This window comes from Thunnus albacares, chromosome 16, assembly GCF_914725855.1.
Source record: "Thunnus albacares chromosome 16, fThuAlb1.1, whole genome shotgun sequence".
Classification (NCBI taxonomy): Eukaryota; Metazoa; Chordata; class Actinopteri; order Scombriformes; family Scombridae; genus Thunnus; species Thunnus albacares.
In genome coordinates this window covers 11838524-11862940 of record NC_058121.1, presented here as the reverse complement: position 1 = coordinate 11862940, position 24417 = coordinate 11838524, and the positions used below count along the sequence as shown (strand labels likewise).

Below are 24417 nucleotides of genomic sequence, written 5' to 3'. Positions count from 1 at the left end.
TTGTATTTACTCATTCATTAAGTTTAATTAGCCAAAGACAAAGTTGTTGATTGGTTACCTGCACCAAGATTTGTTGGTAAGAATGTGGCCAGCCCCACTATCTTGAACTTTGTTCCCCAAATATTAGATGTGACCTGAGCAAGGTAATTTTGCTGGAAGACAGGAATAAAGAACAATGAAAGAACTATGAAAACATAAAAAACAACTAAATGGATACATTTTTAAAAGAGTTTATCATTAAACAAATACTGCACATGAGTGACTTGATCACCCCATTGGAGACAACAGTACAGCAACAGGGTCATTGATCCCTCACCGGCTTCCCACCCAACTCACACTGCCAACTGTGAGTTTGATGGAGTTCACAGAAAAGCTGAAAGCAACACCACTTTAAAGAGAAATAGTGAATTCTGCTCAAAATAATTTGATGTTTACCTGAGTTATGTCATCTAGAGGAAATTCTCTCCGTGTTAGACTGGGGGACCCAATAGACGGTTTCCGTATGGGTAAACGTGGTGACCTGGAGATCTCCTGGGTAGCGCGGGACAGTTTGGGTGATTTTCTGGGATCAATGTTGATCCTGTTGGTAAAGGGACAAACTAAGTCTCTACAGAGAAGGTAGCAAATAAAAAAGAAGGTTTAGGCATGCAGTGAACCAGAAAACAAGTGTAGAACATTCCATTAGAGTTATTTTTGGAAAGGGTTAATATAACAAGGGTTAAGATTTTGATCACAGGGCCATCATTGTGGAGATGCCACATTACTTGCAAAATGAATCAGAGGTATGATGTAGAGTCAAACTCATAGAGGACTAAATTATTGTATTACAGTATATTCAGCTGGAAAGTAAATCAAAAGGAGCAAAACATTTATTCAAAGGTTAATTTTTATGGTCGCATGTTGTTGTAGGATGGAGTGACAGAAATGTAAGAAATCTGAATTCATTCTTTATTTCTCTTCTATCACAGACACATCTAAAAGTAACCCCAAATAACTGGAATTCATGTGACCAATCAAGTGTTCAAATAAAAAGAATGATTATTCAAAATGCACAAAAAGACCTTTGACATTCATTTATTTAATATAGTGTGGCAACCAGCAGATGATGAAATACCTCTTGACCATTTCACATGGACCAGTGACTGCTGAGTCAAAGAATCAAGTGTAACATTAAAAGAAATAGGGAAATGTTAGTTATACATAGCATACCACAGTACACATGGGTGTCTGGTTACCTGGGCAGTTTGGGGGATTTGCTACCCCTGGATATCTTTGGAGATTTTTTGCCAACCCAGTCATCGCTGAGCTCAATATCACTGGAGTCCGAGCAGTTACAGCTGTCAATCATGGCAGATATCAGACTGTTGCCATATATCTCATCTGAGGTGAGAAAACAGGATGGAGGATTTAAAGAGTGCAGTTAATTTTGGATAAACAGATTATGTATGTGTAGTTCTCAAGAAAAACTTTATTAAACACAAGACGTGGCATTATTTGCTCTCTCATTTGCAAAATTCTATCATTGTGATGCAAAAGAATCATAATTGATTCAAGATAAAATGGTCATAATCTTACTTTGTCAACTAAATCAGGAAGAAAAGATTGAGAGTACAAGTATGAGATGCCCAACAAAGTGGCAGTCTTTGGCAAAAAACAATATTAAAATAAAGTTAGCATTTCAGGAAACATTGAAATCTACTTTAACAACCTGTAAGCAAGAACCTTGATTATACTTTTAACAAGACACGATGGAGCTGCAGCAATGTCCTTCACTTTTTTACACATAAACATTTCAGTTCAAACTATTGTTTGAGAAGTTTAAATTCTTCTCTTCTTCCTCATTCATATGGGGTCTGTGAAACACTGCTGCTCCAGTTTAGGGCAAGCTAATTTATTTGATGGACATTAAAGTGTGAATGGGCTGGAATCATTTCATGGCTGGCTTCATTTATCACTGTGTGGGGAGGGAGCGGGTTGATTTATGAGGAACCCAGGGGCCATCAGAGCCCCCATTAAGCAGCTTTTAATTAACATGGGCCCAGTCTGCCCTATGTGACTAAAACATACTCACTCTCTCAGTGCCAACTCAAGAAACTCAAAGAACTGGAAAAGTACTGGAGCAGGCAAATATGTCTGGGAGGAATACATCTAACAGTTTGATTTGAAAAGGAATAAATAGACAAACTGTAAAAACATTGTGATGATAAAACACAATAATATTGCTATTGATCAAAAACATACACAGGACAGAACCTCTCATTTAGCAAAGACATGGAAGTCAAAGGAGAGGAGAGTTATAAGTTGTTACTGTACTTGTTTTATAAAACCATCTTAATGGCACTGCAGCTATAAATAACACGTGCAAATAGACAAAACATGCACTATATATTTATTAGCACCTACATAAAAACATTGCAATTAAGTTAAGCTGTCTTAAATATCCCAGGTCTTATTTGGAATATTATCTTTTGTTGGGGTTAATACATGAAGGTGATTCCGTCTCACCTGTTTTTCCATCTGTTTTGGGGTCCATAATGACAAACTCTGGACGCAGTTTACTTATTCGTCGGCCCTTGAGGATCGGCACCAGACCCCCTAGGTACTCAAGGTACAGAGTGTAACAGGGTCCCCCCACTTCGGGATTATCCTCTGTCCGCTTCATTGTACAATGCAGACGCTCATTCCCAGCTGTTGGGTAGCTCACAAAATCACGCATGTTGTTGGGATCTGGGATGGGGGGCTGGAAAAGAAAACATATGGTTGTAGTATAATTAAAAGTTTCTCAAGTCACTGCTAGTAAAACCATTTTATCTAAGTATTTTGCTGTGAAAGTACAGCGTCTTTGATAGCACTGGTATGTTTCAAATACATAGCCTGGAAGTGCTTCACATTTATTTTTATGGTTTTAATGGATCTTAACAACCTCCTGTGCTGTGTTACCTTGATGGTGGGAACAAAAGCGGTGGTGACATAAGAACAGAGGCGGGAAGGCATGGTGAGCTTGGCAACATCTTTTTCCTCCTTCACTGCTGTGGCGATGCCCTGCTGGCAGAGTAGCTGCAGGCTGGCAACGCGGTGCTCCACTCGCACAATGTAGAGCGCCGGCCCACACGCCAAGAACAGACGAGAGTCCCGGTGACCCCAGCACAGCGTAGTGATGGGGCGCTGCAGGGAAGATGCACTTGAGTGAGAACAAGGCTCCAAATTGACTACAATACTTTAAACTTCACTCTGTTACTTAATGTTACTTGTTATATGTTACTAGTTACTTTACAAAGAGTCTACATAAAGTAATGCATTAGTATTTCCTCTTGGGTCTTTAAATACATATTGGGGAAGAATCCAATCACTGACAAAGGAAAGTAAAATTCATAAAGTGCAAGTTTAAGGAGACAACTGATAACCTGTTTTAATAATTTGTGTATATATATATTAGTCAGGTTTGAGTCTGTTGCAGATGATTACCTGCGCTGGCGTGTCCAGTGTGTAGATGTGTTCACCACGAACGTTGTAGAACTTGACAATGGCGTTCCTTGTGGGGGGAGGACAGGAAGGGTCGGGGGAGAGGAGGGTCCTCTCCATCCCTGCCACCGCAAGGAGGTCCCCCTGCGAGCACCACTGGACCACCACATCTACAGCACAGGAGGACATGGTGGAAAAACCAGTGAACTAAGAACAACTGAGTGAAAGAAGCAAAAAAAAAAAGAAAAAGAAAGAGACAAAGTTGCTTGAACACTTGGGCCTGCACTGATAATTAGTCACCCACATACCTTTCAGACCAGTGTGGATGAGGGTGGGAGAGAGGTCATCATAGTTGTTCATCAAGCTGATGTCTCCAGAGGTGAAGCTGACTGTCAGCAGAGGTTTCTGGCTGTGCACTAAAAAGAGACAGAGGACAACACAAATATGTTAGACAGCCATATTGAGCTGAGAGACAGAATCAAAGTACATGTATCAACTGTGAACCGTTCACCTGAGAACACTAAAACTAAATGTTTTTACATTTAAGTAAAGTGTTACTGATATAGTGGGAGTCCAACCATGTATATCTATGTGTTAAGATTATACACAACTGTGCGGTGAATAAGATTCAACAGTCGATTCAACATCAATGTAATCTGGAGATTTAACTTCATACAGCACAACAAAGAGAGTAACATGAAGGCTACATCAGCCCTATACAGCCCTAAAATTAGATTTCCAGGTTACATATGCCCTAGTGAGACAATCTCGTCATTTAATAAGGGTAGCAAAGATTAGTTAATTACTCAATCGACAGGAAATTAATTAGCAAATATTTTGATAATCCATTCATCATATAATTCCAAACACTGCTTAGTTCCAGCTTTTCAATTGTGATGATTAGCTACTTTTCTTTGAGATTTTCTTTTTGAGATTGTGATAGGCATTTCTCACTCTTTTCTGATATTTTATAGGTTAAAAAAAATGAATCGAGAAATCAATCAGCAGATTAATCGATAACGAAAAAAACAGCTGCAGCCATAAATGAGGTATCATCCTTGTCCGGTCCAAACATCTTGGTAACCTACAGAGGATGGGGGTGATCAATATGCATTTCCAGAGTGGGCCATAAAATAAAGGGGATGTGAGGAACGTTGTGTGTGTGTGTGTGTGCGTGCTTGTTTGTGAGGCCATGTGTGTTTATTGTACAGATAGTTGGGTTCTGTTAAGAAAGCAGCAAAGACAGTCCCACATGTTTGCCAGCTATAATTCATGTTCAGTGAATTTTCCACTGTGCCCTAATCTACACTAACACACACTCAGCAACTCTCACTGCTGTATTTGTAGCTGCGAACAAGTGGCGTTCTCAGTCAAGCTGCTATAAATAACACACCTTCAGACAACCACGCATACATTTTCCAGGAAAACATCCTTGACTCCGTCCTTTCTTATAGTCCTCCAATGACCCAAATACTAACACAAATAAACACAAATAAAATTTGCTCCTACTCAGCCCAATAACAGTAACTACTTCTCTAGAGTAATCAGTTTACAATGGGTGTTGCATTAAATCAGATATATGATGTTGCTGTAAACGCGGTGTGGTGTACTGTGCAGTGCAGTGATAACGGGTCATCATCATATGTCATGACAGACGGATCTGGCAGGCGGAGGAAGAGGAAGCCTGGTGTCTCAGTCAGGTTGTCGGCTTTAGAGATAATTTCTATCGTGGCCAATCAATTACTATTGACTAGTTTAATTAGTGAGTTAGAGCATAATCAGTGTTCCAGCTAAGGCAAGCACTTTTCAGCTTTACCACTTGGCCCACTGAAGGGGGGGGTCACACAGCAGGAGGAGGACAGACCCTCAGCAACACAGCCTTAGTAAAAGGGAGTAATTAAGCTGAGGAGAAAAGGAGGCAAACAGACAAAACAGGAACCAATAAAAATGAGGTTGTTGTGTGAGCCGGTGTACACAGTGAAAGCAGCAGGAGGGTGGGGGAAAGTCAGTGCTTCCTTTGAGAGACTGCTCACATCCCAGTGTACCATATACACACTGGAGTGTGTATCAAGAGGTACTCACCCAAGCTCCCTGTCAGTATGACTGTTCTCAATTACTTAATTATCACTGAATATATCTATCGGTTGACGGCAGAGGGAGCCACGTATAGAAAAGCTGACACTGCTTGTATCATGAGAGGATTAACGAAAATATCTGAATCATGACAATCTAAAAATAAGATACTCAGAGGGGAATCTACATGTGGGGAGAAAGTGTTTACCTTGCAACCTTTTTTTCCCTCCTAGCTAACAACTCTGGTAATGAGGGCTGCTGTAGCAAAAACAGGCCCTGACGCTAACAATAGCATGCAGTCAACTGTGGCATCGCACTCAAGTATCAGGGTTATATCCTTGACATTGCAGGTAAACTTATTCCAGGGGAGTCTAAAATAAATTGGTTAAAGAAAGCTCCATAGAAAATATAGACAGGATACACTAATGTATTATTTCCACTGAGGTGACTTTTTTTGCATGTTACATTTTGATTCAAGACCACACACTTCCTATTCCAGGTTTTCCCAGGTAGAGGCTGTAGTTATCCACTTATCACAGCCGTTACACAGAATCTAGTGACGCATGCCGTTACACTGTGAACGCTGCTGTTGTTATGACAACAACGCTGGCCTGCTTCTGCACCATAATGAGCTCGATCCCGACAAACAGAGGGTCAAGTGGCCACATCAGTCTTATGTCAGCAGTGCTCACTTTTACTGTGCACCTCCTTCATCTCCTGTCCTCCATGTTTCAACACAACCCTGTCATCTACCCTCCATTTAGTCAAGCTTTTATTTCAGTGCGTCTCACCTTCCTCGTCTCCACAATTAGCAGAGAAGTGGAAAATGGTTGAATAGTGACCTTCCAACTTCCGAGGCTTAATTAAATGACTCACATTACTTGTGAGTTTGAGATTAGCATCATAAATTACAAATCTTTCTAACTTTTAACGTTAATGAATATGAGGCTAGGTGTTTTTATTATGCATGCCCCGAGTTGGAAATCTTTCCTCTTCCCCTTGGACTAAGAGCACGAGGAAGCATTGATGGAGCAGTAAAAGATGGAGGAAAAGGCAGGAGGAGTTAGAATAGAAGCTCACAGATGGGCCCACATCTGCGTTCTTCTGCACAACACTACCTATACATGAAACAGCTGCACAGCTCTACCTCAGCACTCCCTAGAGGCACTACGCCTTACTAGGTAAACCCATTATGAATTGACCTCCTATTCCACATCAGATTATACTCTTACATCATGTTGGATTGATCGCATGTCACTGGATGAGTATTTTTCACTTAACGGAAGAGACACTTCTAACTGTGCCATTTTAACTGAGACTGGTAGCATCTTTTAGGCTCCTAAGTATATGATTGTGTATCAGCTCTGTCAACATGCTTCTGAGTACATAGCAGTACTGTGGTTGAACCTGAATGGAGGCAGTGTGGTTATTGACGGAAGACCGCAACTGCTCCTGATGTGCTGTTTCTCTCTATTGTGTTACTGTAGCTGCTGTGCTATACAAGTTATATTGCAAAGCCTGAGGTCCATACATCACTGCAGAAAAAGCTCTTACTTCACATAGGAGAATAAAAAGAGATCGGATAACATGTAGCTCTTGTTCCTATGGAGGTTAAATCTACTTACTGTATGTCGCACCAACTGTAAACTCAGTGTTTGATGATAAGTGATGTGGATTTAGACATTTTTCTGTCATTTTTTGTCCACAGATTTAAATATTGTGAGGGAAGAATGGAGGAAAGAGTCATCCTCAATCATCATTAACAAAGTAAGCAATACCTGTTAGTCAGTAAGTCAAATTAAGTTTTTTTTTAAAGATTACTTTATTGATCTTTTTGCTTTTATTAGATAGTTTTCAAAGGAGAGGTAACCAGCAAATGGGTGAAGAGAGAGAGGGAGGGATATGACATGCAGCAAATGATCCCTGGACAAAATCAAACCAGGGAGATCGCAGTTATACGGTATGTGGATACCCTGGTAGACTAAGTTGAAGGTGGGGAGGAGGGGGGGGGGGGGGTTGCCACTGAATAGCCTTCTACTCCAATCAGAAACTGAGCAGCATACCTTGTGGTGGGGAGTAGTCGTCAGAGTCTGTGTCGCTCTCACTACTGTCCTCGACCAGGAAACTGGGGTAGTTCCAGGACATGCTGACGATGCCATCCGACTCATGCAGCAGAATGTGGGCCAGCATGCGCCCATGGCAGTCCATCACTATCACCTGTCCATCTGCAGTACCAAACAACACCTAGAGAGGAACAGTAAAGACTTGTTAGGAAGAAAAACAGACGAGGAAACAAGTGACAGAAAATTATATTGGACATAAAAGACAGAGGAACAAAGATGGAAAGAAAGGCACTTAGAAATAGATAAGGAGACGACAGATAGTGAGCAAAGCCACGAGAAATGCATATCACAAAGAAAACAACTTAGAGAAACAGACTCAAATGGGATGAAGGGGATGAACAAAGACAGAGACACATATACAGGCTGAAAGCTTGATGACGTCCAACCTGAGCTGACAATTTAACAGCATGAAAGCAAAAACGCAGTCGAACAAAGCCATAGCACATTCAAGACAGAGAATGTTGGCTGTCACTCACAACTACTCTCCCTCAGGGCCCGTCTCTGCGCTCTGAATGACAAGTCTACATACTAAAAGTGGCAAATGAAAACCTAAAACTTCTACATCTATTAACATTCAAAGGCTGGCAGAGTGCTGAGGGAAACCTTTCTTTGTGTGTGTGTGTGTGTGTGTGTGTGTCTTACCTGCTGGTCATCTGGGGTCCAGATACCACAGGTGATCTGACTTTCCAGGTTGATCTCAGAGGACCAGTGTCTCTGCCCGCTGACTGATCCCACCAGGACAAAGCCATCACGGTAGGAGATAAGAGCTTGGGTGCCATCATGGGACCATGTAAAGTCACTCACCTACAGGGCAACATGACATGTTAAGGATGAAATGATGTTAATGACAGAATGCTGAGCTAACAGCTAGTTATTGGAAAATTTCATCCTCTGATTTCAGCTTCTAAAATGTGAAGATTTGCTGCTTTTCTTTGTCATATATGATCATAACAAGTTGAAGATGCCACCGTGGGCTCTGGGCTTTTTACTATTTTCCGGCATTTTATAGACAAAAGAATATTTTAGCCCTAAAGTAAACATTGTAAAATGCAATATCTGTCAAATTACTATACCTGCTAACTGTAAAATGACTAATTAGTGTTTTAGGTGCCCCACTGCTCTCACTAGCGGCTATAAGGATGGTTGGTCATTCCAAATCACTTCTCTCATAGGATGTAAGGAGAAGCACGGCCTCTAGAAGCCACTAGTGAGGTGTTTAAACTCTTACTTTGTAGCTACTAGTTTTATCCCTCAGTACTGACAGTGATCAGTGCTGTTAAAATACCTTAGAATAAGATAAATAAAAAAACATGGCTTCCTGAACACAATTTTTATTTTTCCATATTCATCTTTACATATTTTCCATATTCTGTGTCTGTGAAAAGTATCTTACGAGTCACTGTAAAAAAAAATGCATTTCTAATCATTGGTTTATTTCATGTCGTATTTCTGTGTACTAAATCTTACCTGAGCTCCACGGTCATTGACCAGCTCCACAGACCAGCGGCCCTCATACTGGATCCAAACAAAGATCCCTCCGTCTGTATCACAGGTGGCCAGTTTCTGGAAGGGCTCATTCCACCGCACCAAGACCACCTTAAAAGGCGCACACAGAAACAAATGAAAGAGACAAAAACAATGATTAGAGAGACTGTCCTAAAAAAAAAAAAAAAATCTAGATTGTATTGTATGCAGTTTAACAGTGACCTCGTTATTACAGAGACCTTTCTGTGACACAGCTTTGGCCCTTTTCCTACAACAGATAATGTGAGACAATCAACAACAAAGTGCCCTTGATCAAGACACTGAACCCTTGCATGCAGACTCATTATAAGTCGCTCGAAATGGGAGCATCAGCTGAATGCCTTAAATTGCAGAAAGTGAAATCCAAGTTCCCACATTTCAATGAGCTAAATTTAGCATAGAACTAGATGAAAATATATCACAAAGTGGGTTAACCTCATTTTGAAAAAGTCGCAAAGGAGCTGCTAATATCCTGAATATTACAGACAATAAGATCCAATTATTTCATCTCCTATCTGTACCACACTTCCTTGATTCTCACTTGATTCAAGCAGTAGTTGATAGTGTATTTATTTTAACACATTCTGTAGGTTCTTCTATTCTCCATTTTATTGAAAGCCTTTAGTTTGTTCAAAAGGAATTTGAGAGAAAGTGAAATATAAATCTTTTGAGAGAAAAGTGACAGTGAGAGACGCAAAGAAAGGACAGAAAGAGGAACTTCATACATACAGAAAATACTATATTGTGATGAAAGTGAAGATATACAGTACAGTAAACTGTAAAGCCACTAATAGCAGTGACTCATACATGCATGAGTTTCTGTATTTGCCCGGAGGTCAGTGGATATACAGTAGAGATGGATCATTATACACCCAAGGAATGAGATGCAGAGGAGGAAGGTGTTGATCACTGATACAGCGCAGATCAACCTGTTCGTAAACTCTCTCTTTGTCAGTGTCACCCATCCCAAAGGCACCCATTACAATCTCCATACACCACCCCCCCTCCCTCCCTTCTCTGTGTCTCTATCTGTCTGGTCTTCTGTAGCGTGACTCAGCCTATTCCCAGAGGAATAATCCTGAGCAGGGAGCAGCTCTGCTCTCACTGAGTGAAGCACGTGGGCCTTACATGCTCAAACACACAACACAGGGCAGGTTTTAGCAGGGCTTACGCTCTCTGAGTGCAAGTCCAACAGATCAGTGGCTGAGAGTTGGATAAGCCAGCCAGTCTTGTTCTTTCCCCCCCTTAACAACACCACCCCACCCCCACCCACAACAAACACACACTCCCAATCTATCCATGGTCCAGTGGAGCTGCAACATTAACTTCTTGTTCCTACAACAATTTTACATTCCACTGAGAAGAGAAATAGTTACAGAGAAGTAAAACAAAGGTAAATAATCATTTTCTCTCTAGCTGGATACTTGAAAATGTCTTTTTACATGCCAATGCCACTTGCATTAACAAACCCATCTCAATTAATAACGTCCTTAGGAAAAAAAAAAGACACTTTCCGCACCAATAATGGTTAAGTACAAACAGTATTTTTAAACAAGTATCTTGCTAGATAGTGAGGGTTGTTTCAGTGAAGAATAAATGATTACATTTTTATAAGATATAATACTAGGTGTTTTACACTTCTGGGAAAATGAGAAAAGATGCTACATCACACAGCAAAAGCTCGTATTTAATGAGTATAAAGCAACTTTTTAACTTTTTAACATCTAATAACTACATTGATAAACTCTTCTGAGCAACTGGTTGAATGATTTGTAATGACTCTGAGCAGCAGGTCGTAAGGGAAAAAACTGTTATGACAAGTTTGGGAAAGGAGGTGACAAACAACCCGATGGGCCACAATCAGGGACTGATGTGTGAAAAAGAAAACCTCACTGCTGCACTGCAGGTCAGACACCAAGCTGTGGTGATGTGTCGGTCGCAAACGAGTCAGCTCATTGAGTCGGCTCCTTTAAGTGAATGATGGGAACAGGCTCCCGTATGAGAGCCGATTTCTTTTTTTCTTTCTTTTTGCAAATTAGGGTTAGGTTTAGAGCCATAAGATCCGGCTCCCCTTCAAAAAGCTGTAATTCCCATCACTACCAGGCTGAAGTTAGTGTGATTATCATCATTTGGACACAGGTTTTACCCAATATATTCTACATCAAGTTGAAGTTAGTTTGTACTGACCAGCTGGACTTTTATCATAATAATGTTATTAGACTGGGGGCAATAAACAATATTAAGACGTCTCTGTGTGCATATTTGGGGTGCAATGTTTCAACAAGCCCACGGTTCAGTTTGTATTGTGGTTTTCGGGTCGCAGTTTTGGTTCTGGTTCAGTTTATTTAGATAATTTGATAACATATGAAATTAACAAATATTCTCTCAAAACCAAAAGTGTTACTTAGCCTTTTAAAAAAAAACTAAAATACTTTTGGTGTAGCTACATTTTTCACAACATAAATTCAGCCTGTGGTGGGCACCATTCTGTTTTCCCTCTCGTCACTGGTATACTGACAGTTCATTGGACAGCTACTCTCTGGGGAGGGGGATGGGGAAAGGGAAGGGAGAATCCTGCATGCACACAACGAAACAACTTTTGTTTCCCTGTGGAACTGAAAAACTGCGGCTCATGTGCAAACCAGGCCGTAGTTTGTGTAGTGAACAGTCTGGTTGTGCACCCCTAGTACATACACAAACACACTCTCTACAACTCAATCGGCAGTCTTAATTCATTTGAAATGTTTTCAGGAGTCACAGCCTTTGGCCACATGCTGTTTGTATCATGTGAGAAATCACAGGTATGTTTTGCTCAGGTGGGTCCACCCTCTAAGGAAAGTAATATACTAGACAGTTGTTGAGTAATGCTACTATATAAACAGTCCAATGTTTCTGTGTAATGACAGCAGCAATGCTAAGACAACTCCAGTTACCAATCATATTTATTCTGCAGGGTTTCTAAACAATTCCCTATTTGTCAGGGTTCATTGTTGAATGTCTTCAGTGATAAAACACAGGGTTATCCTCGGTGAACTCAAAGTGATCTGTCACACACAAACGTGTATATGAATACGCTGTGTACAGCGATGCAAACAACAGCCCTCAAGCATAATGAGTGTACAGTAGCGTTCATCGCTCTCCTGGCGCTGCTCCCACAGCAATAAGATGTCCTATGAGTCAGATTTACTGTGTTTTCACTTTCACTCCCAGTAGTATAAATCCTAATGTTGCTCTATAGGTGTGTCCCAGCTGGCAAGCCGCAGGGAAGAGAACAATAAGACCTGCCCTGTTGCAGGTCTGCAGCTAAGGTCTCTATGTCACTCTGACTAAGTTGACCATATTCACGGACCATTAAAAAGAGGCTTCCATCTATCATTCAGCCACACCTTCTGCAGCACTGCTCACTGAGCGCAAAGCTGACATGCTTCGGCGGTAGCGTTGTCAAAGATAACAAATTTCCGTGCACAAGGATCTCATTGGAGGAATACAAATCCGTGTTGTTACTCCACCCGTGCACTGTCTGCAACCTCTGGTGAGCAAAATGGATTTTCTGGATGGTATTATACAACCTAATTCCAGTCAGTGTAGACATGAGGCTTTAGATTACGCAGGAGCTACTGTTTGCGCACTTCTTCCATCATTCATACGTTGTAGATACACTTACGGACAAGGGCCAAAGACAAAACAAGAGGACATTAGCGTAGTGAGTACACATGCTGTGTCTTCCCATGTGTGCGCGTGCTTACAGCCCCATGAAGGTGAGAATAATCTGTATATGTGTGTAAATTTAGCTTAGTGTGGAGATTAGTGTGAGCTGGTCAGGCATCCCACGAGGGGGACAGCTGAGCACCTCATCGTGACGCAGCGATCTGGGAGATCAGACGTCACATGGAGACGGATAGGATAAGAATAAGAAGCCACAGGACACTCTGGGGGGCCAGAGGGATCACAGGCAGAAAAGGCACATGCAAACAACTACAGACTTGGAAAGTGTCCATCAATTAGCATCTGCTGCATGGTCAAACAGCCAAGTATGAATGAGAAGAAAATAACACAATTTGACGTTTATAAAATTACACACAGTTGTAGGAGGGCTGCCTAAGGCCATATGTTTAAAGTCAGGGCAAAGCATATTTCCTGTCTTCATCCCCTCCCAAACAAAACCCAGTAAGAGAACAAGAGACTCCAGATTTCCGATCCCTTTAATACTACTCTTTGGCCGGCGCTTGGCCATTGACAACTTCTGCCTGGGAAGTTGGCACCGTCTTCTATTCTGCGATTGTCTTACTGTTGCTAGGACTTACAGACTGGGAGCTGAGCTGACCCTAGCAACTTAACTGAAGAGACCAAATCAAATCAAGGGACAGCTTTGGGTTGCATTGGAGTCAGCAGAAGTGAGAGGACACGGTGACCGTGCAGTGTCACAGTGGTGTAGTCGTGAGCACACGGGTCCATGGCAACACCCTGGCATGGAGGACTTTGGTTATGCAAAATAAATTAAGAATAAGCAGGTTTGGCTGGTAGAAAGGAAATCTGCATTGCAAAAGCATAGCTTAAGATTGCTTTGTCACATTTTTATGAACAGCTTGTTTTGTTTTTTTGCTCACATCTACACACTGCATGCAAGATGTAAATGAAATGCATGTACACCTGCTTTAAGTTAAGCAAGGATTCATATCCTAAATAAGCTCCAAAATTGTTTTATACATATAAAAAGATTAGTTTAGTTCAGTTAAGCTCAGTCTGTATTTTCCTTCTTGGGAAACTTGCAGCAAGGCATTAAAACAAATAAAAAGAGACTTATCCATCAGTAAAGCAGCATAAAATACACCAATTAGAAAAAGTAGCATATAATAGCAGTTATGAAAAGACTATTTTCAACATATTGGCCACACACTACCAGCTGTTAACAAAGCTGCTGGGATATCTTGACTAATGACACAACAATCATGGGAAAGTCAAGACCACCTGGCCAGCCAGCAGCAAGAAGGAAAGACTCTCCCCCTTTCGCTCCACAACCCCCTCTAACTCCTCGCATTCTGGATCTGACATGATATTAAATCAGACGCAAAACTCAATTAAAGAAAAGCGCTGCGCTGTGCTGACACAAAAGCAAGGAAGCCAGAATGGGCAGGGAGCGGGGCGGGGGAGTGATTTGCAGTGTGAGAGAAAGGGCGATAGGACGGGACATTCAGGGGAGGCAGAATCTGAAATGTTTACGAGTGGAGCAAGCATGTGATAAAATCTTAATCAATATTAATATCTGATAATAGCACATACAGGTTATTACTGAGTGTGATGTAAAGCTTGAGGAAAGTAGCAGTAGGCAAACTGTGTACTCTGAGTACTGGCCAGGTGGACACACTGACTGTGCAGTTAAATGACTGTATAACACTGTGTTGTTGTATAACAGTTGTTGCGTATGTGCCACACATGATGTAGAATTTACATTAGATTTAATGCCAAAAGATTGATATAATAATAATTTAATGTAAATAGACCTACAAAGCGTGTAAGTAATTTTCATGTGTTGAACCGATGTCAATTAAGGTCTGGCAGCCCAGGTTTTACTATAAACCCCTGTGCACTTCTCAAATGGTGTACTCATAAAAAGAGCAAGCAAGTCATTTATAATAATGCCATGATGACTAATCATTTTTAGGGCCTGTTTTATAAAAACTCTAATGGTTTTATGACTGTTTCTTTCTGACGCAATAGACCGTGGGAAAGAATCATGGCATGCAAAAATATCTCTGTAGCATCGTGAGACAATAGCTTGTCAACAGTTTGCTAAGCTGTAAAGTTTTTGATATTGCTTGTGTGTTTCTGAACTGTGTTTATTCACCCGAATGGGTTGAGCTGAATCAAAGGGGAAAGTTTGTGTTATGCAAATGCAGCACATCCCTGACACATAAAAAAAACAAACATAAATTAACATACACAATACAAAAACACATACATAAGGAGTGTTTTGCATGCATTTTCATTCTTTGTCTTCCCAAACTGTTTGTCACATACATGTAGGTTGAAATAAGAAGTTTTTATCCTGCAAATGGCACAACTGTAAAACAAAGTGTATCCAAGTCTGCAGACATGTCTGTCTGATCCTTAACTGCAAACACCGCTCACAGCAAAAAAGAACCGGTGCTGTACAGGCCACGCTGTCTCCTATTGGAAAATTTCTAGCGAGCAGACAAGTACACCTGGATCTGAGGAAGCAGGCGAGCCTCCGTGTTATGCAACATGTCCTCTCCAAGGATGGATTAGCACAGTAAAGCCATTTCTACTAAGCACATTTACTGAAACCATTTTAATGCAGTGCAGGGGTCACATACTCTTCGATCCCGAGCAAGGTTTCTGATGTCGAGAGGTCAGATAAGGAGAGAGCAGTTGAAGGGTACTCAAGAGAAAAGTGTGTGAAGGCAGGGGAGGAAATCATGATAGAAGGAAGAGAATGATGGAAAGCTACAGTGCTGAGGAAGGAACCAAGAGGCCAATTTTATAAGTATCTGGGCACAGTTAGTCATGTAAGCTGAAGTGGGTGACATCGAGAGGACAGTATAGGGGGGGGACACTGAGCCAGAAATGCAGCACAGACCATTAAAAGTGATGACTGAACTCCAGCGTTCCTCAGCTTGTATCGCAGGAAAAAAATAATGCTGCATTCTGCTCATCTTGCAATCCATTATTATGGTGCCCATTAAGTCTGAACAGATGAGCCAGTTGCACTGCACCACAAGAAGTCATCCAGTATCCTCTTCCTCCTCCCTGCCCATTTAAAAGAGCTGTGCAGGTCTCAGATCAGTGCTGGTTCATGCACAGACCATCAACTGGCTATATAAAATGATTTATTTATGAACTTTTAACGCATGAAAATCTCACAAAAATAAGAGGCAGAGAGGGGGGAAAAAAACAAAAAACATAGTGTTGGGGTTCATCTAAGAGAGTGACTCATTCTCTCTGATCTATCTCCATCAGCAGCATTAGCAGAAGAGTACACAGACCCCATGAAGTTTGAAAGTCAAACATTTTCAGACAACAACCTGAAATTAGAGGCACATCAAAACCAAGTCACAACTTTTCAGCACTTTCTACTGAAAATGTGCAGCCGTAGCCACACTGATTTTATTAACCCAAAGTGTTAACAGATATACCTTACTCCTCTGATCTTTATTTATATGTCAAATAAATTAGCGTTTCTCTACTCGCTCCAGAACTAGAACAAGGAACAATCAGGGAATATCTGATCAAACGAAAAAAATCAGTGCAGGGATCAGCATGTAGGCCACACAAGCCCAAAGAAAATGAAGCGTGAGTTCAACCTACATTGTGAGGTGGTAAACAGGAGCTGGTGCCCTGGTGTCATTGTCTCTGTTGGATTAGGCTCTTAGACACTGTCCCCCTCTGCCCTCTCAAAGAGCCTAGATTTGGCCTCAAAGGAAAAACCAATAGGTGGGTCTCCTTGCCTTTGAGCAAGAATCCACCCATAAGACTCATGGGAGTAGCAGCGGGGTGTGTTTGAATGTGTGTTTTGAACTACCACGGGTGCACGACATGTTTCAGCAGTCGCACGCAATTCCTAATCCATCACTGACAGGAATCAATAAACACAATGACATTGTGCTGCGGAATTTATCAGGGAGCATATTTTTAGCAACCAAAGTAAAAATGTCCACCCTTGAGACTGTCACTTAATGTTCTATTTTCTCTTACAGTGTCCCATGCTCAAGAAATAAGAGTCAAACCGTTCTTTTGGGCTGCAAGCAACTACTACTTACTTTAGCAGGTTCACAACTTGGAGCTGATAATGTTGCAGCAATAAGGAGGTTAATGCTTTGATCATACCTCGTTCAGTATGTACAGTAAATCAATTGTGTTGCTGCAAACTGTGTACAGAGATGTTGAAAAATGCTAAGAAAAGTGTATTTTTTGGTCCAATTTTCAAAATGAATACTAATATATTCAGATTTCTTAAATAAATAATGGAATTAATGATTATACATGAGTTGAAAACTAAAAGAAGACAACGCAACTACTTCCCTGCAACACAGTTGATCTGTAATTGAATGGTACCAGAGTAGCATCTATTTTTTGCATGAAATAAAAGCACTTTTCCATCACATGTATGTACGATTCTACCATAAGACAAATAGCACAACTAGCAGATGACAGGATTCTGACAGACAATCTGCCCAAAACCTGAGCTGCGGCCAACATTTCCCTTGTCAACATGCTGACAGTCATTGTCAAGCTTGTCTCGGATATTCAGCCCTCATGGAGAACAAATGGACTCCTGGTGACTAGCTGCTCACTCTGTTCAGCATCTGAACGCATTGTAATGAAAAAAAAAAGGAAAAAAAACAAAAAAGCACCAGATTGTCAAAAGAGGCGTTGATCTATTCTGATGCACGTCCCAGAGGGATTATTCTGCAGCATCAGAAGTACAGTCCCATAAAAAGATGTAAAACATATTGCTTTCATCTATTTTCAAATTTTATTTAAGTGTGGTGCAACTGACACGTCTACTGCGAAAGGTCAGCAGCTCTGTTTAAATATAAAAATAGTATTAGGACATTTGACGCCAAATTTCATTCCATTAGAACTTTTTTTTTTTTTTTACTTGTCTGGCTGATTTATTTTTAGTTACTCTGCTGTATCACAAAGCTGTCATGTAAAACAGCCATAATACACAACACAGAGAAACATCAACAATCTGATTAGTTAGAATAAGTTTAATTCAATAACAATTAAAAATACAGATCATTCAGACTAATTTCAGCTGCTAAATCACAATGACTTGAACTATAAGCACAGTAAAACCATACTCCTATTCACAATATGAAATGTACCAGTAATAGGCCTTCACCTGCATTATAAAAGGCTCACTTCAATGTATTCATATGTGCTCGCACAAAAGTACATCATGATTATGTTTATCAATATTCTACTACTGAATATTGTGACTTAAAAATGTAACAGAGGTCTGAGGATTTCTGCTAAGCAACCAAGCCTCATGAAGAAAAAAACCCACAAAGCACACACAGAATATAAAGTAGTGCGCTCCTGACACACACTGTGGGAGACAGAACAAAAGGAGCAAGGCTCCACATGCATACACCTTGCTCCCTTTGAAGCTGTTACCTTGTAATTATCTCTCACCCTGGCTGAAGGGGAATTAGACACAGAGGAGGAGGAGGATGAACCTTCATCTGGGATGTACTACAGGCCTGGGAAAACCTTTTCATTATCTGAAGAAGATCATGAGGGCCTTCAGAATAGGTGCTACAGGTGAGCTTCACTGGCACATAAGATGCCTTTGGGGGATGCTCTTATAAAGTATCAACTAGGACCGTGAGTGGCAACCCTTTTTTTTTTTCATGTGTGGACTCAAAAGAAAAAACAAACCCCTAATCCAGGCAGGGGCAGCTCCTCATACTATGGGAATACAGTCCGCTCCCTGTCTGCCCTGTTCTTAACAGATGTCTGACAGCTTAAGAACCGCCCTTTAATTTACTACATTGCCCATATTGGGCCAAGTCCAAAAGATACATCCATTCAGACGCTCACTTACATTAGAATGATCTCAGGACACTTGGGGTCTATACATCAACAGGAATGATGGCCAAACTTCAGGATATTGGTGTGAGTATTGATCTTGGCAGGACTGAACTCCTTCAGGATGACTTCATGTTGCATTTTTTGTGTGTGTGTGTGTGTGTGTGTGTGTGTGTGTGTGTGTGTGTGTGCTCATTCATATCATGACTCGAGCTAATTTACGGGAAAGGACACCCGTCACCGGCGACGACAAGTGTTCAATGACAGTGCTGACGTTTAAAGGACGGGACTGTCAGGGGACGCGACTGCTTTTTTACTGCTGAGCGAGCAGCTTTCGAAGACGAGGAAAGGTTACCCACATGCGTTGACGTAACTCTTTCAAATAAGTTTAAAAACTAAATAATATTGGTGTGAGGAGAGTTTTTAAAATATATCCAATACCCAGACAGGACTAGAGACTGTATTATATACTAAGCTCCATGGTGTCAGACTGTATACTGCAAACTGCTTTCTCTCCTCTCCTCATAAGAACTGGGATGGAAAATGACGCAAGTGAGTGAACAGATCTGTCATAACTTGACAGAATTCATTAGGCGGTGTGATTTCCACCACTGTCAGACACCCCAAATTATGCATAGGGTGGACGAGTGATGGATTTCACATTTCCGAAAGCATTTATTTATTGCTTTATATCAAATCCGGAGAGGACATTACTACTTTTATTACTGGTCCACAGATAAGGGGGCAGTGGAGAAATGTGCATTTTTCCCCTATAGCCTCTGTAATAATTACAGAAATTTATCTAAATAACGTCAAAATTGTTTAACATCCAACGTCTAAATTATGGAGGCAATTGAATGGTGCAATGTTTAACTTTGAGAACATAGCAAAGTGAGGCAGGTCAGTGTGAGCTTCAATCCAAGTCCATACAAAAATTAAAACATGCTGCACACCTCTCCTGCATAACACCGTGCTTTATTTACCAAACCCTGATGATGAAGATGACAGTTTGACATTCAAAAACATTGGGTGAATAAAGCGTGATGCACTGGAAAAGAGGTGCAGAATGTATTTTAATTTTTAATGGATTTGCAATTGAATAGTGAAAAAAAAAGAGCAAAATATAAAATATTACATTTTCAGAAAAAGTATAAGCTGTCAAGTTATGTTTGAATCATTGGAGGAACATCTGTTGCAACAAAGATGATGCAACAAACACCAATATCATACAACTTCCATCAAAGTGATACTGGTAACTATAACACACAACAGTATGTGTGTCATAGAGAAGCTGCTAAATAGGTGGATAAAGTCACATTTATATATATATATATATATATATATATATATGAAAAAGGTGTGTAAATCAGAGTTGTGTACTGTGTGTAACCTCCTCCACACTGCATACACCACAACAACAAAAGGGAGAATTCAGTACTTGGATCACATTCAAGTGGGCAGAGTTAAATGACATTTCTGCTGTGCTTCAGTCACTCTCTGTAGGGATTCATCCACTCTCCCCTCAGCTGCCTCATGGAATGCTGACACAGCACCTTGCTCCATCTGACCAGCAACAGCTACACCCACTAAAAGAGAAAATGCAACCTGTGTGCAATCTCCACTTGTGCCAGCAATGCTATATACTGACAGAAATATTCATACACACGGAGGGCAACAGACCCGCATGTCTTTCCGATAACAAATTAAATGGCCTTGATGCACTGGTGGGAAACTTTGGAGGGCAATACCATGGTGAGAGATAAGAGCAATGCCAGGGAGTGGAGCGCTGCAATGTTTTGACTAGGAACAGCAGGGTGACCTAATGCAGGGATGACAACCCACTATGAGCTGTGGTGGACTGAGATAATACAGGTTTTGCCTCCAACCAAACACTACAGAAAGTGATTTCACCTATGACATCCCCTGTTCTGGTTAGAAATGTGTAACAATCAGTGAAAGCACCTGCTGTGGTGATCGGCTGGAAGCTTAAACTCAACACTCTCCGCCCGCTAGGATCTGACACGCCTAAACTATAGAGAAACATCTTTTTACAGAGCAAGATGCTGTATCTGTTGGCAACACCTGCCCTAAATGAGTGTAAATGCTCACAGCATCAAGGACACTGTTCTGCATCTGACCAGCCAGGAAATGGACAAGAAAACCGCTAAGGCTGTGCTCTTCCATTATATTTATGTGAACCCAGATTACTACCAGTAATAACAAAATAATGATTTGCAATCACTTGCATCCTATATGTAAAGGATTGAGGAGGTTTGAGAACCCTGTTTGAAGGGGATCGATGGGATCAATAATCTCTCATCATAAGAATAAATTGAAGAAAATTATGTTTTGTTGCTGTGAGGTGTAGAGGAGGATTTTTTAAAATTTAGAATAAGGATGGAGGTGTAAATGAACTAATTAAAGAAGTGGTTGACTACTTTATTTCTGCAAAGCTTTGTAATGTATAGTTTTATATCTTTAATAGATTATACATAAGAAATTTAGCTTTTGTTTATTGAAAAATTATTCAGAGTATGGGGAGCAGAGGAGAGGATGTATTTATAGACAATTATGTATCAGTTAATCAAGAAATTAATCAGAAGAATCAAACCCTTGAAAAAAAATCATCATAACTTTCAAGAGCATCACTAAATTGGTGTACTGGTTGTTATGACATATTAATATTGGCATAATCATCGTCAGGATGTCACACTCTTTCAGATGTTTTTGTTTTTCATTTTTTTCCTTTATTTGATGGTCAAAAGTGCACAGAGACAGGAAACGTGGTAGAGGGGTATGTCATGAAACAAACAAACAAAAAAAAAAAACAATCCTACCTCGCTGTTGTGTCCTCTTAGGTTGAAGTTGACTCTCTGCGGGGTGGGTCGGTCCCGTCTGCAGTGGCTGGACGTGAACGTGACCCCGACAACTCCTCGGCCGTTCCCGGTAGCGAGCCAGCCCTCCTCGTAGTAGCGCTTCCTGCACACCGGCTTCTCCTTCTCGCTCTTGGGCACCCGGCCTTTCCAGGACAGGCACATGATGTTGGAGTCGCTGCAGAGGACCGGGCCATGCTCCACGGCGGCGAACATCCCTGCGGCTCTCTACGCCCTCCGTGGATGAAAAAACTACCCGGAGGGGAGATCGGAGTTCCTTCGGGGAGTGGGGGTGGAGGGGGGGTCGGTACCGTTACGAGCGCCGCTCCTCCGCTGAGGTTACAGGTGCGATGTCGGATGTGAGACAGCGACAACGGTGCATAGTACTTGCGATTTCCCTCGGCTATCTTGGTGATTTGCAACTCATTAAAAGGTGATCAGTGAAAACTTCTCTAAAAGCACAAATGAGGTCACAAAACTGGGGACTTGAGCATTGCTAGATTGAAGATATATAGCTGCATACACAACAAAAGGCACTCTTTGAAGTCATTTTGATGTATTTGACCAGTGAGCTGCCTTGTTGATGCTGTCTCAATGACAAGGCAACAGATGAGAGTACCAGAAAATGATTTAGAAACCCACTGTGGCCAGACTCATGTCAGCTGATCACGAACAAACATCCACGGGGAGGGAAAACAGTATCTTGTAAACTCATAAACTGGCAATCCATTCAACACGTCCCCAGTGCTTTCTAGTCGATCTTGAGTAACGTTTCTGTCCAGTTCAGTGTGTCATTTCATGGGCACCGCGTCCTCCTCATACGATCCCGGCTTTGAGTGGTGAGAGGAGGAGCAGGGACTCCTCTCCATCAGCTTTCAGCCCGCAGGAGAGGCGCTTCCCCCGGTAACGTCATCACGTCAACCCGCCTCGGGTATCCCATGGAGGACTGCTGGGTGAGCCAGAGAAAAAAAAAGGTTGTCAACACACAGACGCTGTAGCTTTTAAATAAACAAATGTTAAATATAAATAATGACTGTTTTATAAAGCGGACAAACGGACGGCGTCGCGGTAAGCAGCCGGTTAAAAACGCTAAGAGCACTCACCTGCCGCCTACAGCCGTTAATTTAAATATTCATGAGCTGGCCTAAAATTACCTCACTTTTACCGTTAACTTACTTACGTCTCCCTGAGCAACCACTTTATAGTCCGAGGACTATCCTGCTCAGCGGAAGGATATTTAACTAATTGCTGAATTATTTAAAAGAGCCATGTATCATTTTAGCTCCAGTGTTGTAACAACGCTGCCTCTCGCGGCTAAACGGTTAAACAAACTGTTAAAAAAAAGAAAAAAAGATGAAAACAGGAGGGGTAAACAACAAAACACTGTAATAAAAGAAGGGAGATAAAGAAAAAATAGATCTACAGAGGAGACAAGACATACAGAGCGGTGGGCAGTTACGGACGTTAAGATTCGCGAGGCTTTTAACGGTCATCTACCAAAAACATAAAATGACACCCGATAGACGGCTGCTGTATGAGAATATTATCGACATTTGTATCAGGTCAGTTGTCATTATGAGAAAATATCGTATCCACACCAATCCCAATAAGACTAAATTATAGGTAACAGTTAAAGAGTGTCCCAAAATACCTCCAGCAAAAGAAATACAGTAAAATATGACTTACACACACACCGTGATACTAACGTTATTAACTAACAGCCGAATACCCGCTCCAAACACCCATCACCGTCATGCCGACTAGCTTTACAGCTAGCTGGACCCTGTTGGATGTTGGATCAAGACAGAGCTCCGTGGGCTCCACAGATCAAAACATGTCAGCAGCGGGATTCATCTTTCCCCGTCACAAGTTTGTCTTCTTTGTGGGGTTAATCTAGACGTGATGCTCGGCGACGCGGCAAACCTAAACGTCGGCTGTCTGTTATCTCCTCCACAAAGAGGTAGCTCACCGGCTAACGTTAGCTGAAGCTGAGCCACCATCAGCGGATACTGGCTCCGTCCATCCGCCGCTGGCACTCGTCGTTAACGGGCTACGGCTAACACGTTAGCCGGTTGTTTATCCTAAGGATTTTTTTTATTCTCGCGGTGTAGCTATTCGTAACAGCTATATATCGGTGGCGTAGTGGACAAACCTGCCGTCACCATAACCGGGGAAACATCAGTGGCCAGTGGAGAGCTGCTTACCTCGGCTGTGTGCTGCTGCTTCTGCCCGCAGCCTGCTACTGTACACTGGCAGGGCCCGACAGCTGGATCACGTGACACACACGTGATTTACACCAATTAAATTAATCTGTACTGTTTTAACTTTAATCTAATCTTCTTTCAAATAAGAATGAAAAAGATATACCATTGTTAAATCACCATTATTCTCTCAATAAAGCTTTATAAACGGAAACAAGTTCACATTAATAGTTGTTAGTGTTTATTTCTCTCACTATCCAACTGGAAACATTTGAGTTTCTAAAGTTGGTGATCTGTCTCCAAATATATAATACATGCAGTGGAAGAACAAGAAGTAAATCGTTTACTTAAAAGTAGCACAACAATTACATAAATACCCACTGCCATCAGACTGTAAAACAAGAACTGTGACAACAGGATAAAACAGCTGTGAGGGACTACCACCATCTCCATCCCACCCTACACACTCCTCTATCCTATGGATATGTACAGTATGTATATATGTATGTATATACAGTACATATATACTGCATGTAGGTAACACTACTGCATATTTAGTTTATTTTGCATTCATTCCTAGCTACATCTACCAGAACCATTAATTCT

At 41.3% G+C, this 24417-nt stretch overlaps 1 protein-coding gene across 7 annotated transcripts in view; it reads right to left on the bottom strand.

Annotated features, from left to right (window-relative positions):
* tulp4a (TUB like protein 4a) overlaps positions 1-23890 on the bottom strand; it is a 30429-nt gene extending 6539 nt beyond the window's left edge. Inside the window, exons 1-12 of one of the 7 annotated variants that reach the window (XM_044329907.1) lie at positions 23815-23890; positions 21575-22559; positions 9126-9254; positions 8301-8462; positions 7599-7779; positions 3771-3878; positions 3466-3632; positions 2941-3165; positions 2506-2740; positions 1236-1380; positions 436-607; positions 59-152 (exon numbers count right to left, since the gene is read on the bottom strand). In XM_044329907.1, the coding sequence (XP_044185842.1) occupies positions 59-152; positions 436-607; positions 1236-1380; positions 2506-2740; positions 2941-3165; positions 3466-3632; positions 3771-3878; positions 7599-7779; positions 8301-8462; positions 9126-9254; positions 21575-21826 (1870 nt within the window). In that variant the 5' untranslated portion in view covers positions 21827-22559; positions 23815-23890. Of the gene's footprint in view, positions 1-58; positions 153-435; positions 608-1235; positions 1381-2505; positions 2741-2940; positions 3166-3465; positions 3633-3770; positions 3879-7598; positions 7780-8300; positions 8463-9125; positions 9255-21574; positions 22560-22713; positions 23261-23316; positions 23551-23579; positions 23605-23762 lie in introns of those variants that run through there. The other 6 variants (XM_044329906.1, XM_044329913.1, XM_044329912.1 and 3 more) reach the window with 6 other exon arrangements.
* Positions 23891-24417: the final 527 nt, after the last annotated feature.